Source organism: Drosophila innubila (genome assembly GCF_004354385.1).
Source record: "Drosophila innubila isolate TH190305 chromosome 3R unlocalized genomic scaffold, UK_Dinn_1.0 2_E_3R, whole genome shotgun sequence".
NCBI lineage: Eukaryota > Metazoa > Arthropoda > Insecta > Diptera > Drosophilidae > Drosophila > Drosophila innubila.
The window spans coordinates 30,130,556-30,148,985 of NW_022995380.1; the positions used below are offsets into that span (position 1 = coordinate 30,130,556).

Consider the following 18,430-nt stretch of genomic DNA (forward strand, 5'->3'; position numbering starts at 1 on the left):
CAGCTCAACTGCCAACTTTTAGGCAAAAAGAATTTTTTAAATAAATCGACAACTTTTTTTACTTTAACTTCCATTCGTTTTCAATATGACTTTAATTCAACTCCAACGATAAAGTGGACATTTCAATAAAGAACATTTTCAATATTAATTATATTAATGGTGTCCCTGCTTCTCAGCCTCGATCTGCTCCTTGGACTTGTATCCAACCTGTTCCTCGGGAGTGTGGGGCCAGAAAGTGGGCTTGTTGATGGGATCCAAAGCTGCGTCGGGGAATGCATCACGATAATCCTCCATGGTCATTTGCTCATATGGCATCAATGATTTCAAATGTCCAATTTCCCTCTCGTAATTCTTAATGCGCTCCTCCGATGCCTTCTTGTATGAGGAAATGTCGCTCTTGGACTGCTCAATTTCAGTGTCCACCTGAGACGAGTAAGTATCCTTGGGATAGGGCACCGACAGGGCGTCGTATTGCTTCTGGAAGCTATCGACCAGTCCAGCAACGGGCACCAAGTTCTTGTAGTGCGCCCAGTTGATTTTTGGTGGACTCTCTGGATTGGCCATCACGGCGCGCACATAAATGTCCGCCTTGGTCTTGAAGGCGCCAAAGCTGCTCTTCTGATTGGCGGGCACACGCTCGGCCAGAGCGGTCCAGTTAATTGAAGACTGCGCGATGCGTTTGGCGGCCATTATACTATAAAAACAACAACAAACAGCAATTAGAAAAATCATTTATTCAAATTTCATTCGCGCGCCTAAAAATATGACTTTCTAAAAAAGTCCTTTTTCTACCAACCAAGCCTGCCAGCTTGTTTTTGGTATGACATGCTATTTAAACAAGTTGGTAGCACAATTCCCCAATAAAAGTGAAAAAGAGGACATATTAAAGGGATAAATATTGTATTATCGCTGGTTATTCAATTTCAATCGTTTTGTATCCGTTTCAGTTATTCAATTCAAGCATTACTTAATTCTATTCACATTTTGCTACTTTTATACACATTGAAAATTCTTTGGCCTGCCAATAATTATGTAATTTGTTGCCGCAACAGAAAAACGCACTGCAAAACTCATGCTTCAACTAAACAAATTTGGCAAGCTAACATTATTTCTGTTGCGCGCATGTATTTGCTTGAATTATCTTGTAATTTTATGATTGATTTTTTTAAATTTTTATAATTTATTTTTACATACGTTTTTCACACGACTTACTTGAACAATGTATATCAGCGTTGCCAACTTTTTAGTTACTGACAGCGTTGCCAGCTTTTTAGTTATTGTCAGCGTTGCCAATTTTTGAGAGAAAAAAATAGCTAAGTGGCAGTAAGGATAGTTGTCGAATCTGGGTGTACATCCGAATCGAATACTTCTAATCGATATGGGTTCGGTATTTTGTCATACGGTCACACTGTCAGCACATATGTGCATTTGTTTTTAATTTGCTGTGTAAAATATATAGATTTAGCAATTTTGAGGAATTCTTGAATTAAAATGCTTAAAGTGATACCTTTTGGACTGCAACAGGTCCGCGCCCTTTCGTCGGCAACAGCATCCGTGACGCGTTTACATCGATCTGTGTATTGCCGCAATTATCCAACTGTTGTTGTTCATCCAGATGGATCCACAACTACTATTCGGTATCATGAACCACGTAAAATAATCAAGGTAATTACATAAGCTAAATATTCTTTAATAACTAATTGAGCTGCATATTTCATTTAGCTGCCACTGGATTTGAGCACATTGTCCGACGTGGAACGCAAGGCGCGTTTGGAGGCTAGAAAGCCGCGCAAGAAGGTCAAGATTATGGAGGAAGTGGAGGATAACTTTAATGCCAAAAAGTACATGAAGTACATTAAGAAAAAATAGAGTCATTTGTTATTTATAATAAATAAAAACATTGTACATTTGTTATATAAGTCTGGCAGCACTATGCGATTGGCTTGCGTATTCATTTAATGAATTCCGATAAAAATACTAGAATATATATCGATAAATATTTTTTGAGATAATTTTTTTGCGTGATAATTTTTTCTGACGATAGTTCAATATCGATATAATTATGCGATATTTTTTGCCGGTGAATGTAAATTTTAGGTAATACTAATTTTATTTACAGAAATATCTAACAACAAATTAAAAAATTCTAGCTTTGAAATAAGGAAATTGTCTAAAAAGGGTATAACATTTTTAAGTTACCATTTTTGGCATTATACCCAAAGTGGTACATGCTGCCAGATCGGAAAATGTAGCAGGCTGGCAGCCTTTGGACAGGGTGGCAGCTTTTGGGCTCAAACAGTGGCAAAATGACAGAAACGATTCTGTCTTCGTTAGCTTCGCGTCGTGAATATTTTGCAAACGGTTTTACGCGAGTGCAAACATAAATATATGAAATGCTCGTAAGCTGCAAATAAGACTTTATCCTTAAATAAAGCAAAGTTGCAATAATTACCGGTACATAAACTAAAGCAAAGTTGTACGAAGTACAAAAGAAAAAGCCACAAACAAATTTTGAATGGGCAGCGTCTAATAAAATGCATATACATACATACGTGTGTATGTGTGTGCGTGCGATTGTATACAGCATGCAGTAAACAAGACAGCATAATAATAAATAATACATAGTGAAATTTTGCTTCCAAATAAAATTGGTGTCTTTTTGGACAAAATTAATGACGCGTTGAGTTTGTGTTTCAATTAATACTATTGCAGTAGACAAAAAAAAACGCATACATACAGTACGCACTTATTGGATTAATACAACAACTACAACAATTGGTAAATAATGTTTTCTTTTACATTGCCAATAAGAAACGGTCAAATTGTGAATTTAGTTCACGACGCTTTCTTAATTTTCTTTTAATGAGATTTCTGCTGTACAACAATATCATACGTATATATATATATATGTATGTATATGTATCTATGCCTGCGCTTTGCTATGTTCGTGTAGGCGTGTGCATGCCGTTGTCTGTGTGTGTGTGTGTCTGTGTGTGCATGTTTCGTTCTCTTTTCTGCTGCATTTTCGTCGGAACTGTCGCCGCTGCCATAGATGGTGACCTTTGTCTGGCAGTAGAGGAGGGAGAGGAAGTGCAGAGTACATCGATAATAATAATATTATTTCGTGAAACAAAATATGTGCTGAAATAGACACAATTTATGCTATAACATTAATACATTTCCAAATGCATGCCTATATAACATACATATATAAAGTCTGCTCTGCTTCTTCTCTGTAACGACAAGCCTCTCTATGTGTGCGTGTGTGTGTGCTTGGAGTCAGTGTTGCCAACTCTGCAGTGCCTAAAGCTATATCAGTAAATAAAAATAGCTAGAAAAACCGAGAAAGTCTGCTAGAAAGTCAAATAAAAGCTTTGTATAGTATTAAGGTTTATTTAAAACTATTTAACCATCAAAAAAAAAAAAAGAAGGAAAATCCGAAACTAAAATGCATATATATACTAGATCAGTATTAAAAATCGACTCGATTTAGTCCTTTCTGTCTGTCAGTCCGTTTGAAAGCTAGAAAGATCGAAATTAGCAATATATCAGTATCTTCAATTAGAATATCTTTTAAAATCATTAAATAACTAGTGTTTCGTATTAAAAAAACACCAGGTCTGGCGGTAAAATAGCTAAGCTGCCAACACTGCTTGGAATGCTGTTTAATACGCGGGCCGACATACACACACATGCATACATACATGTGCATGTAAATATTTTTGTAAGCAGCGGAAATGTAAAAATAACACAAACACATTTGCAACACATCACAGACTAAAAAATAAAAAAGATGATGATGAAGAAGCTCAGACGTTTTTCCAATTCCAATTCCATCAGTTTATCTCCCCTCTCTGTTGTTGTAGAGTGGATGGAAAGCCACTTTTCAACGGAAAAGCGGAAAATGCAAATGCTGCGACAGATGTTTCGCTTCTTCTTGTTTGTTATGTTTGTAAAATGTGAATGCATGAATCCATGAATCCATTCATATTCATTCAGACAACTATTTACCACCAAATTGAGTGAATGATTTAGCTGCTGCTTATTGGATATGCTTGCTGGTGGTGGATTGTGGACTGTATTTTGTGCATTGTAACATGCAGCAAGTGGATGCCAAGTGCATTTTGTGGTATTTAGAGAATTTTGTAAACAGTGCGGCCCTATTATTTTCTTCTTTTTCTTTTCTTTTCTTTAATTTAATTTTATTATTTTTATTTTGCTATAGCTTAAAAAACGGCAACAACAACACGAAGCGCCAAATGCGCCATTTGTTTCCGTTTTGCACCTTTTTTCGCTTTGGCGCTTTGGCAGATGCACTTGTGTTTGTATGTATGAATGTGTGTGTGAGTGTCTGTGTTTGTATGTGTGTACTATGCGCTATCGTTTGTTGTCTTCTTCTTCTTTATCTTCGTTCTTTGCTTCTTCTAGTTTAGTTTCTCGCCAATTTCTTATGTTACTTGCACTTGAAGTCGAAAATAAAACAATTTCTTTTTTTGTTTTTCATTTTTCTTTTCTGTTTTGTCTTTTATTACTTAAAGTTAATTTTGCTTTGCTTTTTGGTGTGACGTTTCATTGTGCACAAGCCCCCATAATTCTCACTCTTTCACACTCTCCCTCTTCGCTATTTCGCTACCTCTCTTTCCTCTCCCGCTCGCTCTTGATGTTTGTTCACGGGATTTAGTTCAAAGTTTGCAGTTACTAGAAAGTGAATACTTGCCAATATTCCAATTAGAATTTAGACCAATGTATGTGTGTGTGTGTGTGTGTTTGATGTAAACAATAGTTTTTGTTGAGAATGGATCTTTTCTATGACAGCTTTAAAATATGCATATAATCAGTGCATTTATTATCTAGATCAGACTTATTTTGACTATCTGTTTTGTCCTAGGGGTAGTCGACCCTTAAATACCCTAGCCGAATCATTAGTTGTTCCAATATTAACTTAATATTAATATGATTTTAATAACTAGAAAGTGGCGTTAAATACAGCAAATAATTGACGATGTATTAATTATTGGAAATGTATAAATTGTCTATTATAAAATTTAAAATAAAAAAAGTCAAATTAAAGAGTTTATGTAAATTTTAAATAATCTATCATTTAAATATCAATTAAATTTACTGACAGTTTAATTTTTATGGAAAGGAATCTATGCTCTATTTATCTTATTGTGAACCAGCACAGACTCTATATTTATATATCTTTACGAGGTCAATTCTCTCTCATTTCAAGTGACAAAATCTTAATAACTTAGACAAAGGGCACTAAAAAGATAACCATGAAAGAAAATGAGTCAAAAAACTTCATCAACATAACTTTGAAATTGACTTGAGAGCAACTTTCTCTAGACAATATTCTGTTTAGATCTTTAAGTTATAAACTGTACGATAATTTTGGACAACAAATCTCGATGAAATTTCCTTTGAAATTAGAATTAACTGTCGTTAAAAAAAATGGCCCTTAAACGTTTCTATATTTGGCCAATTTAATATGTGTATATGCATTGCTTGGTGTCATGAACTAAATAAGTTGGTAATTTACAGTCTGGCGACTTTGTCTCAGTGTGTGAGTGAATGTATCTTTCTCTGTGTATCTGTGTGTGTGTGTGCATATCTTAAAGATACTTAACAGCGACGACGCATTAGAATTGATGAAGCGCGACGGCGACGGCGACGGCGACAACATCAATTTCATTTCATGTATCTCATCTGTGTTTCTATTGTGTATCTTGTTCCATTTGTTTATTGTTTTTTCTGATATTTTTGCTCTTGATAAGATTGATTTGCTGATGGTTTAAAAGAATTTTTCGCTATAAAATATTTTCTTTTTAATAATAATCGTTTTATTCTTCTTAGTTTCGCTTTATCGAAATATCATTTCAATATTTTTCGCCTAAACTTTTAATGTTATTTCATAATTTTCCTATGTAAAAAATTGCAGTTACTTGCCGAGGAATTTAGCAAAAATTTATGTCTCATATAGAGCTACTTGTAAATATAGACTGAGAAACGTTCTCTTAAATGAGATAAAGATATAAAAGGATTCAGCAAATATTTGAAATGCTTTTGCGAATACCTTAATCAAAGCGGTATAAGCTGTGAAATGATAATAATTATGATGGCCTGATTAAAAATTCTCATTCGCGAGTAGAGACAACATTTACATTTCTAGCATTGTTTATGTTTCTGTCGAACACAAATATAGAAGAAAGAGGAAGAGCAAGAGGTGGGAAAGGAGGAATAGGGGCAGGCAGGTGAAAAGGTGTGCTGCTCAGGTGTGTTTAACATACTTTGTCATGGAGCCTAATGAAGTGTAGCAGGTTTCAGGTTAACTCTGGTTACTTTTGAAGCTGTTTATGTTATAGTTGTTGTTGTTGTTGTTGTCGTCTTGTCAATTGGCGGCGTCAGTTACTCGGCGCAATTGACCCTAATTAGGGGCTGCTGTTTTTTTTTTTTTTTTTTTTGCTTGTAACGTTTTGTTGTATTTTAAAGAAATCTTAAGACGGTTGAGCAAAAAAGAAAAATGTGCTTAGTAATTGAAGTAAGCAAGTTTTTTTTTTTGGGGGGATTTCAAACTTAAACATTATTACTATGCAATGTTTATTTCATGCTTAAATTAAACAAAGCATACCAAATAAATAATCTTGTCTATTTATTATGCTTAATATTATTTCGACATTTTTTGTAACACAAATAATAATAATATAAGACTTACTATTTTGGAATAGAGTTTCCAGGAAAGAAGGACTTAATTTGATTTGCAAGTCTTATCAAATAAATATTTGCTCGCTCAATATTGAAGTAATAATAATAAAAGCAATATACAAAATTTAAATTTACATTCATTTCTTATTTTATTTATTTGATTTGTAATTTTGCTTTTTCTTGTTAGTGAAATTTATTTTTATTATTATCTAAAAAAAACAGAAATTTTATTAATTTGTAATTTTTTAATTCATTAAAAAAATAAAGCAAATAAATTTATTTATTAATAAATATAGTAAGTTATTTTTAATTGATGAAATATATTTGACAAATTATAATCGTTACGGACGCTAGTTTATGATACTTGATTTTTGTGCACCTGCTTTATTTTGTGTTTCTGGCCAATTTCATAGATTTGCTGAGCTATTTTTTGTGCCATTATCTTATCGCAATGTCCCTGATAACAAGGTGCAAAATCAAATTGCCAACACGCTGTTGTTGTTCTTTTTGATTAGAACACACACAAAAAAAAGAAAGAGAGCAAAATAGAAAATAATTTGTTATGTCATCATTTATCAGCTCAGCTGCACGGCAGTTTCGGCTCGAGGACTGTGTTCGCCAATCGTAAACAACAAAATTTTTTATTTTCGTACTTGAGCGGAATTTAATTGTAAGTTGTTGTTTCCATAAGTACACAAAAGTAGTGTAATCACAATGTACAGTGTACACAGTTCAACTATAGAAATTGGTCTTATCTGAATATTTAGATTTCAAGGTATGTGCTGCCATTTTTTATTGCCCTCAAAAGCAAAGGAAGGTTGTTATCAAAGAAACCTTGATAAAATTCACGCTAGTGACGAAACAAGTGCAACAAATTAAAGAAAAAGTTGTGCATGTGACTTTATTAAAGTTTTTAAATACAGATTGTTGCAAACTTATTAAAATATATATTTAAAACTGTTATATCAGTTGACATGACAACAGAGTGAGAGAAAATCTAATCGGAAACTTCAGATACTGGCATTATTTTTTTGTTTGAGTTAATCATTTCTACTTTATTGATAAGCTGAATTTAAAAATTTGGTTGACGCAATCAGCATGAGATTAAACAAATGTTATAATAAATATATGATATATATTTATTTAATATTCTCTTACTTGACGCAGTCTTATAGAACATAACAAATAACGGTTCCGATTTGAGTTCCAAAACAACTATTTTGGTAAAGGTTCAGTTTTGACAAAGTTATGGAGGTTTGAAGTTGGTCGGACTTCGAATCCAGCAACTTTACAAGTCCAAATTTTTGTTCAATTTCACATGATTTTTTACAAAAATTTGAAAGGTCTCAGAATCAAGTTTAAAGTGTTGTTTTATACTAATTAGAATATAAGGAGTTGATTTAAAGTAAAAACGAGAGATTTAAAATTTTAATTTTTCAAAATTTCAAAGGGGGGACCCTTGGAATTGAAATCGAAATCCAGATCTGGAGGGAAAATAATTTTTTAACGAAATTTATTAAATTGAAATGCAGATTGAATTTATAAGCCAAATCATGATCAAAATGACATTCCGTTTGAAAATCGGTTCAGGTTTGACAAAGTTATGGATGTTTGAAATTGATCAGACTTATGACGCAGTAACTTTACAAGTCAAAATTTTTGTCCGATTTGTCATGATTTTTTACAAAAAAATGAAAGGTCTCAGAATCAAGTTTAAAGTGTTGTTTTATACTAATTACGTTATAAGGAGTTGATTAAAAGTGAAAACTTGAGATTTAAAATTTTAATTTTTCAAAATTTCAAAGGGGGGACCCTATGCCTTAAAATCGGATCCGTGAGCCAAAAAAAAAAACTTTTCTGTCGGGATTAATGTAATTTGAATACAGAATGAATTAAGAGGTCAAACCATGATCAAAATGACAGTCCGTTTGAAAATTGGTTCAGTTATGACTAAGTTATGGAGGTTTGAAGTTGGTAAAACCTCTGACCTTGCAACTTTTAAAAGTAGCGTTACAAAAGTTATTCGGTTCTTGAGAATAGGTTTATTTTGGTTACTGGTTCGGTACTATAAATGATAGAGTTAGTTTCGGTTAACGGTTACGATATTATTCCCTGATAAAAACTTATTCAAAAATAAAAAAGAAACTCAAAATAAATTATTAATATTTTTTTAATAAATACGTTTATTAATTCATTTTTTTCCTTTCTTCTACAGACTTCCAATTCTACAGCGCTTCCCACAAATCTTCCTTCAATTGTGCCAAATTGAAGTGCTAATGACGTCACAGTTACTGAAGTTTATTCTTCAACTGAAAATTGTGTGATTAATAATAGTTGATATTTTCGAAACTTGTCAATTTAGTTAGTTAATGTGTTTTTTGTTTGTGTAACGACGTGCCTGAACAAAAGAAAAAAGAAGTTATAAATATTAAAATTTGATTGGGCAAAGTTAAAAGGTATTTTCCTGTTTGTCTTCGTGTTAATGTTTGTGTTCGGTTCCCGTTCCCATTTCCATTTCCATTCCCGTTTCGGCCCTCGGTCAATGTGATTAGTATAAACGGAGGCGAAGGCCTACTTCCTGAATCGAGATTATTTCCACACGCAACTACAAATCCAAATACCAACTACAACATACGACGTAGCTGATAAATATGAGTCTAAACCAACATAGTGGACCTGGTCCGCCAGAGAGTAACCTGACAATCCCCAAATCGTGCGATCAAGTTGATTCGGCGCCATTCCTTTGGCAGGAGATGAGCACATCCGGCATGTGCAGCTCCTCCACCTCCACCACCACCTACTCCCCCTCCTCATACCGCGCACACTCCTCTAACAGTCTGCCCAAAATGGGCAATGGTGATGGTGATGGTCCTACAACGGAGGACAACCTTCAAATTAATGGCAATGGAATTGGAAACGGAATTGGTATTGGAATTACTCCACCTCCAGTTACACGCACCATATCATCAGATCGTCTCGTCACCGGCTCCTCCTGTCTCGCTCTGCGCACCGCCGTCTCTGCATTATATTCTGTGGATGACTTTGTCAAGGAGAAAATCGGTTCTGGCTTCTTTTCCGAGGTTTACAGGGTGAGTGTACCTTCTTAATTTAATAGATAACTTTCAAGACATGAAAATGTATAATCATTTTATGAGAATTCAGCAATTTTTTAATTAATTATTTGCTAATAACACCATCATAATTTATTTGTGTTCAGCGGCGCATTTGCTGTGAAACTTTATTTTTTTTGGAGTTGTTTTAATTTGAGTAAATATTATTAATCCAAATTACTAACACGAAGTTGTTTTTGTTTTTTTTTTCCTCGACGACGATAGAAGGTGACTTTGTGCAATTGAAATAAAGATTAGAAAATTTTCCATACTTTTCAAGTCTACAGTTGAGAAAGATAGTATGTATTTTAAAGTAGCAGCTTACACTTACACTACACTTTGTTAAGTATATATATTAAACACTTGCCTTGGTTAGTCTAATTATTGAACTTTGAAATGCCAATTTCCACTTGAGTTATAGGGTTTTTTCATAGAAAAGAATGGGCTATAAAATTCATTAAAAAATTACTTATTAAAATAATTTTTTTTAAAGAAAACTCAACTTATATTTATATTTTTAAATCTACCTCTAGACTCGGAAAAATGAAATATGTGTAAAAGTATATTTTGAATGCAATATAATAACATTAAAGTACTATTTAATAAAGGGGTTTTTTGTACTATTCTTTTAATTATTAGTTAAAAAATAAAAAGATTTTAAATTTAAAAAAAATACTAATTAATAACTTAAATTCAAAAGTCTTTTAAAACAAAATAAATTTTAATTGTAGTATAGTTTATATATACAATAATTTTGAAGCATTTAAAAAGGTTTGTAAAAAAAATTAGAAAATGTATTATAAAATCTAGATGTTTAGAAGTTTATTAACACTCACTTGAATAAAAATTATAAGAATCACTTTACTCAGCGTTATTTGCTATAGAAAATGCGATTAGATTGCAACAAATTGCAAAATGTGAGTGTCACGAGTCTGATAAATAACAATGAAATCTATTCGATTGACCACGAGTGTATTAGATGCCATATCTCAATTGAGAGTTGCCTCCTTTCTATCTAAATATACAAACATAAAAATACATACGTATGTTATATAGTTGACGCTCATCGTGACATTGTAGTTCAATGAAATCGCAGTTATTGGTAATAACCTTCGCAACGCTTTGCCTATAATAACTTTCTCGGTTAACATATTTCAAAGAAAATTTTTCGGTTATGTATTTGAAACTTTCATTTTCTTTTTTTTTTTTTGTTTCGTATCTTTTATATTTTTTGTTTGCTGATATTTATTTATATGTTTTTCTTTGTGTTTTACGAGCATTTGTTGTTAAATTTGTAACTATTTTCATTTGCTTTCTCATGGATGTGTAACAATAATAGAAATTGTTGCACAAACTTATTTTAAATATGTGTATTTTGTTGAATGAAAGTACGATATAAGGGCTCAGGGTATTATGCACTTTATTTAATTGTTGTTTATTGGTGAAAATTATTAAGTTGTAATTATAATTTATGTACTTTCTATTGGCGTGAATTGCGTGCGAATTTTTGCGAGAGTATCTTGAAGATAAACGCGGTGAACGATCGAACGTATCTCACAGATACGCTTGCCTCTGTTTTATGTTTTTTTTTATTAGTTTTGTTTTTGTTTTTTTCTTTCTTGCGTTTTTCTCTTTTGCGTGTGAAGTGCGTTCATTTGTCCGTTATTCCGTTTGCTTCGTTTACATTTCCGCATTGCAATGTTGGATTGGGGCAATTAATGTGTTGTTGCCACGCGTACGAGTTCGAGTACTTCCCCTATTATTTGTTGCAGTGTAAATTGCCGTTAACAGAACGTGCATCATTCCAAGTTGAAGCTAATTGAATAGTCATCAATTTGATATCTATATCAATTCAATAATCTTCAATCGAATGCAACAAAAGTTAATTCAAATTGATAAAAGCCCATAAATTTGAATTGAATTGAATTATTTTGAGGGTAAGGTCTAATATGATATCAATAATAAACTTATATGCAGATATACACTGATAGAAGTAGTGGTCGCTAAAACCAAGAATATTCCTATTAAGTATACACAAATAAAACACAAAAAAGTTAATTTATTAAAAAAAAAAAATGAAATAAAATAAATAAAATAACACAACGTTGTCTTATTGCGTGAAAAACTTGTCTCAGCTAAGTTGTGTGATAATTTCAGCCTCCTAGGTCTTATGGTAGGGGCTGTGCAGTGATCAGTCAGTAAGCCAGGACAAAGAGTTTTATAAATGTATTTTTAAAAAATATTTATTAAATATATAAAAGTAATAAAATTCAATTTTTCGTTGTGTCAGTGTATTGAAGATTCTGAATAGGTATCTCTAAACGTTTTGCTTTTCTTTTCATTTCGTTTGGCGCCGCGATCACGTGAAATTGATTGCGATAATAAGTATACGCCCAGTTGCATTCTTAGTTTATGAGGCACAACTGGAAATCTTGAGTGGGCAGCGATAACTTATGGCTTGTTAGCTAACTTTTGGCTATTTCAATTTAAGAACTGTAATTGCTTATAAGTTTGTTACAGAGCAAACTTCTAATTTTCTCACTGTCATAAATTAAATAATTAAAATGCCTACTCTAAATGAAATTAATTAATTAAAAATAATTATAATCACTTTAAACAAAATACAAAAATTGAAAGGAAAAATACATTTACTAAATTAAAAATAAAAATAACAATAACTTGGTTTACTATTGGCGAAAATTCAACAATACTTATACAAACAAAATAACCAATTACAATAACAAAAGCTTAATCGTTGAATGGGAAATGCAAAACCGAAAGTCTTTAGGAACTTATATAATATCTCGTTGTCAAGACATTTCATTCAAACATTTACCGTAATCATTTGGTATGCCATATAGCGTTTATACTCCCTATATAGTGTAACCGCAGTTAGTATTGTGTATTTATTTTGTATTTATCACTACTGAAAAAATTGCCAAAGACTTTTGTCAACAAATCGTTGTAATTTATTTTTAGCTACGGTTATTTATTGCTATATTATTTATACATTTATTAATAAATTCCAGCTAGGTATAACAGTTTGCTGTTAACAGTTAAAGCTGTCACAGTTGACAGACTGTTAAGCGGCAAATTTTGAATTGAATTGAATAGTGCAAAATGTTAAATTTTATTTATAAAATCCAAGTTTGTTTGTCATCAAATAGTTGCAATAGTGTAAGGTTAATATAATTTCGTAGCATAACAGTTTGTTAAATTAAAGGTTTAGCTAGTTTTTTTTTTTTTTTTTTACTAAAATTCAACATTAACAAAATGTAATTATTATTTATTTAGCATAACAGAGTCAAAAAGTAATCGTTTTCTCAAGGCGACACAAGAATCTGTTGATGCTGTCAAAACTGCGACAATTCTCGAATGTGCTGCTCATTGAAATATGTGTATAGATACTTGTCATATATATATAGTGCATATATATTATATATATACGACATTTATAGATTCGCTGTTGCAGTTGAGTGACAACAGATGGCGTTGCAAGCGTCAACGGCGCCAATCAACAAGTCAAAATGCGAATAGAATGCATCTTTTTCTCCCCACTTCTCTCTCTGATAAGCCAAAGATGTATGGCCAACACGATGCGTCGACTGGTTGCACATGCAGCTGGCAGTTGGGGCATATGGTATGTGGCGTGAGGCATGAGGCATGTGGCATGAGGCAGGCAGCCTCCGCTGGAGCAACATGCAATTACGTGTGCAACAAGCGTGGAGACATATTTTCAGATTCATTCACCTCTTCTTCATCCGAGTGGTTTAACATTCACACCAATTTACCATTGAATTGCCCAAAGTACAACCAGAACAACAAACTTGGCCCTTCACAACATCTATTGCGTTCTTTGGGTCTTATACCAAACATTCACTTCATCTAATGCTTTGTCATCTGTTAAGCTGTCTTTATATGCAGTAAGGCAGCAACACACACTGCACAACACACACACACACCTACTTTTCGTATGTGTAGCCCACTATCTAAAGGGTATATAGACTCTTGGGTAAGAGCAGCTATGTAGATCTCAGAGAATTATAAGAGTTTAGTTTTTATTTATATTTATTATTTTTGCTTAATTTTTTTTTGGTTATATTTTTTATTTAAATTTTTTTTAAATATTTTTTTATTTATATTTTTATTTTATTTTTATTTTATATATTTTTTTTTATATATTTTATTTAATTTTTTTATATTTATTCATTAATTTTTTCAATTGGTTTGCTTGGCGACTATCTTATTATTAAATTGCTAACCAACTCAATTTATTTTTTTTATAAATGTATTTCTTTATTAATTTTTATTTATTTATTAATTTTTATTTATTTATTAACTTGTATTTATTTATCTTGTTTTTATTAATTTTTTTTGGTTTTATTTTCATTTTTTTTCTAAATTTTTAAATTTTTTTTGCATATATTGTTTAAAAATATTTTGTGTTTTACTTTTATTTATTTATTGTCAAGCTATAAGCTGCGGACATGATATTATAAATTTAAATCAAAAATTAAAATAATATTATTTAATCACAATTTTCAATGAAAAATGAAATAATCAGAGCAACTTTAAAATTACAGCCTTATGATGTAGCAAACGGTATGTTTTCTATTTTCCGCAAGATATTTTAATATTTTTTTAAATAATAGTTTTATCAATTAACTTCAATACATGTCCGACGAGTAATTGCTATATCTTTTTTTATTTTGTCTGAAAATAAGAAATAAAATTTAATTTTTTTTTTTTTTTATTGACTTTATTGATTTCTTGTTTTTATACTTGCCTTGTTTATTTCATTTAAAAAAAAAATTATTATATTTTTATAAATTCTGTATTTGTTTCATTAAATAAAATGTATATTTAATATTTAATTAATTTATTTTAAAACTTGTACCGGGCATCTGAGAGTCGAGCTTCTCGACTGTAGTGCTCTTGTTTATTGCTTGTTGCTTGTTTATAGCTATTTCTGTCCACCACGCGCCCCCACGTCGCATGCCACAAAACCACGCCCGCTCGTTCTGCCCACAAATTTGTACGATTTGTGACACTGTATTCAGTGTTTGAGTGTTGAGTGTGTGCCAAATATTTAACGCTTTGAGTATGATTCAAAAATTAAATTATTATATATGCGACACACATATATATGCATATATACATGTTTTTGAGTATGTGGTAATAAATAAGTATGCATGAGTAATAAATTTAGTTAAGCCAAAGAGGGGTTCCCTTGTGTCAAAAGATAATAAAAAAAAATAATTAATTGTATCTCTAAAGTAACCTAGTTTGTCAAGGGAATTTATTAATCTAGAATTTATAATACTAGAACTTATTTTATTGGCAATTTTGTTGGAATTGTGAATTTCATTCATAAAATGAATCCGTTACGTGATTTTTGCATGTCATGGTCACACTTGGAATTTCAACAGCTTAGTCACATTTAATTTGATCTCATTTTGTGTACGTAGAATGGTCATACTTAATAGTGTTACCGCAGCTTAGTGTGGTCACATACGATATTGTAAAAATATCTTGAAAATTCATTGATGAATTGTTTACCTTTTTTTACTCTTATTAAGCCACTGTATGTATAAGAAAATATATAAATACACTCAAACATTCACATATATGTTTGAGGTCTGCATCCGTGGTTGCCAAACCATTTAAGCCACCCCTCCCCTCCCTCTGCCGCCACGCCTATTGTTTTCAAAAAAAATTTTCAAAATCATTTTTGGCGTCTTTTGCTATTTTTCATCATTTTACGCTGCTTTGCAACGCCTTAATTTGTATACACCTCGTTTGTTAGCGGCTCTATAAGAAATTTCCTATTTTGCAAGACTTTTCAACATGATTCACGTCATGTCGGTCGGTTTGGTCTTTATTTGTAGTTATTCTAAGCATTTCCTCTGCTCTTTATATAGTACAAAAAAAGTATTTGCTGCTTTTGAATATTTTGTTATAGTTGGCCAACTCGCAAATATTCGATATTTACCACCCGCTTGGGATGAGATGCAAAATTGCCTTGTAATCTATACGAAGAATGGAATTTATGTGAAATTTTAAATAATATTTCTTTAGTATATATGCTTGATATGTTCCAAGTTTCATTACAAACACTTAAAAAATGATGAAGTTCTTAAAGAAAAAAAATTGTCTTGTAATCTATAAAAAGAATAGATTTATGTGTATTTAAAAAATATATATCTTTACTTTATATGCTCAAAGTTTCTTAATAAATACTGAATTTAAAAATTAAAAAAAAAAACCCAATTAAACTGATTATTCTTAATTTTAAACCTAGACAGTAGATCTGGGAAGTGTATAAACACAATTCCATAGGGTAGTCACTAAGATATTCTCTATTTATATAGTTGAACAATGGAATTTATATACGTTCTTTGTATAGTACGTAATTACAATTGTCGGAGATCGTAATATTATGAGAATGTTGATGTTGACTCATCATCAAAGTCTATAATGGAATGTAATGGGAATCAGCAGGGAGCTCCATTAAATATTCACTATTCTCTTGATTCACAAACACTTGGATGTTGACTAATGTCATCATAACGCACAGTGGGTCAAGGTCATATACAGTCGAGCCTAGCTATAATAAACATCGCTCTAAAAATGTAAATAAATGTGTATAAAATATGTGCAAACTCTTTTTTAATGATTTGTAATAAATTCACTGCTGTGTTGCTTATAGCCAAGTAACACGGTAGTTGTATTTATGCGGAAATCCATCACTGACATTATATACAATGAATGAACAATGCATTAAGGATAAAGAACATTTATTTATGTCATCACAGAATGGTTCACAAAGACTTATCCCCCCCAATTATTATAGGCGTCATTATGGTTGGAACCCTGGGATGTGTTATTGACCCCTAAAACGACGATCGTATGTTCTGTTTATTTTTTAATGCTGGTCTTAAATTTGCAATATATAGAAACATATATTCTCGATCGACAGATGATGCTGGCATTATTAATCTACATATATTTGATTTGAGGTTATGACAGACATAAAACTGAAGACAGATAAGATTTATCGGCACTTGAATTGGGCATAAAAGAGAGCGGAAATTGTAGCGCAAGAAATGTCGTTCGCATTTCGACTCGATGATAAACAATGGCAAGTTGTGAACTCGTTGTGTTCTCTTTTATTTTTATTTTTTTTTCATTCCATTATTTTTATGTTTCTTCATTCAAAAGCTGACAGATTGGTGTTTTTAAATGAGTTTTTGTGGAGATTTGCTGGCGAAATGGGATCAACACAAAAACAGGCAGGAGACAAACTGCTTACGGTACACTACACTGCACTACTTTGGAGGTCTACTTTGTATTTAAGCAAAAGCCAAACAAGTAAGAATGCTTTTGTCGAGCTGCTCGACTGTTCGATGCCCAGTAACTGTATGTTTGCAGGCGTTGAAAACAAAGAAAGAATAAAAAATAAAATAAAATTATGAGATAGTTAATTGTAGAAGTAGTAAGAAAGTATAAATTTAAACTTGAATCCACTAATTAAATAAATATTAAAAGAAAAAATCAAATAAAGCACAAAAAAAATGAAAAAAAAAAAATTTTAACACTGTCATAACTTCGTCAAAAATTAACCGATTTCCTTGTGGAACATCAATTTTTTCATTATATAACCTCAAAATTGATTCTGCATCAAAAATTTTTTTTTTTAAATTAAAATTATTGTTACACATTTTGGTGGCTTTACGAAAAGATAGACATTGCCACAAACTAATAAGCTCTTGTTGCCTTTGGTAATAAAAATATATATATATATAATTATAAACTAGGTATTGCAGCTATGCCAAGTTGTACTGGGAAAGATGGCTACGGTTTAAGCATAACAGGTTGCTTTGCAATTACAATTTTGGCCAAGTCGTTTTGACCAAACGACAAATTTCCAGTTAGTTTTCGGTGACAAATGTACTAATAGTTTCGGCTAGACATGAAATTGATCATATGAAATGGCATAGCTAACAATAAGTGTAAGAATCTAAATTTAGCAGCTTTATTAACAATTTCATTTAACTGCCTCTATTTTTTTGTTGTGACCGCAAATTTGGCTAAGCAATTTGTGCTGATAGCTTATCTCTGATTTTTGCGGTATTTTTTTTTTTTGTATATGTCTTTTATGGTTGTGTTTGTTTGTTGGGTATCTGAAATTGAACAATAAAAAACTTTATGTGATAGTACACAATTGGCATATTAATGCAGAGGGTATCAAGCGGGTATATATGTGCACTATTGTCTCCTGACTTTTGTGACAGTGGGAAGTAAAATGATTGTGGGAAACTTAGGATGACTTTTTAATTAAATATGAAAATGAATTTGAAATATTTCTATGCATGTGATTCGAAATTTAAAATAACAACAACTGAAAAGAAAACAAACGCAATTAATGCAGACTTTCCATTTCAACTGAACACGCGACAAGTTGTAGGTGTTGGGAGGGGTTATAAGAGGGGGGAAGAGGGGGTGTTGTGGGTGCGTGAAGTGTACGGATAATATATTGCCCGTCGGGTTTACGAACTACAATAAAAAAATACAAAAAATAAACAACAATGAAGGCAACAGCAACTTGAACAGTT

The 18,430-nt window shown here is 31.7% G+C and overlaps 3 protein-coding genes across 3 annotated transcripts in view; 2 read left to right on the forward strand and 1 right to left on the reverse strand.

Moving 5' to 3' along the window:
* Window positions 1-61: 61 nt before the first annotated feature.
* On the reverse strand, window positions 62-1,304 carry LOC117790189 (ATP synthase subunit d, mitochondrial). The gene is made up of 2 exons (XM_034629516.1): window positions 1,213-1,304; window positions 62-694 (listed from the first exon to the last, which is right to left on the reverse strand). Exon 2 carries the CDS (start codon window positions 688-690, stop codon window positions 154-156), a length of 537 nt encoding a protein of 178 aa, XP_034485407.1. The 5' UTR covers window positions 691-694; window positions 1,213-1,304; the 3' UTR covers window positions 62-153.
* A 112-nt stretch (window positions 1,305-1,416) lies between these two features.
* On the forward strand, window positions 1,417-1,919 carry LOC117790190 (39S ribosomal protein L55, mitochondrial). Its single transcript, XM_034629518.1, has 2 exons — window positions 1,417-1,665; window positions 1,723-1,919. Exons 1-2 carry the CDS (start codon window positions 1,492-1,494, stop codon window positions 1,867-1,869), a joined length of 321 nt encoding a protein of 106 aa, XP_034485409.1. The 5' UTR covers window positions 1,417-1,491; the 3' UTR covers window positions 1,870-1,919.
* Window positions 1,920-2,303: 384 nt separating this feature from the next.
* Window positions 2,304-18,430, forward strand: part of LOC117793039 — a 32,606-nt gene continuing 16,479 nt past the window's right edge. Inside the window, exons 1-2 of the mRNA XM_034633410.1 lie at window positions 2,304-2,778; window positions 8,921-9,794. Coding sequence (XP_034489301.1) covers window positions 9,357-9,794 — 438 coding nt within the window. The 5' untranslated portion in view covers window positions 2,304-2,778; window positions 8,921-9,356. The remainder of the gene's footprint in view (window positions 2,779-8,920; window positions 9,795-18,430) is intronic.

Coding starts and splice junctions, on each gene's coding strand:
- LOC117790189 (XM_034629516.1), bottom strand. CDS start 690: ATGGCCGCCAAACGCATCGCGCAGTCTTCAATTAACTGGACCGCTCTG.
- LOC117790190 (XM_034629518.1), top strand. CDS start 1,492: ATGCTTAAAGTGATACCTTTTGGACTGCAACAGGTCCGCGCCCTTTCG. Junction 1,666..1,722: donor AACCACGTAAAATAATCAAG/GTAATTACATAA, acceptor TATTTCATTTAG/CTGCCACTGGATTTGAGCAC.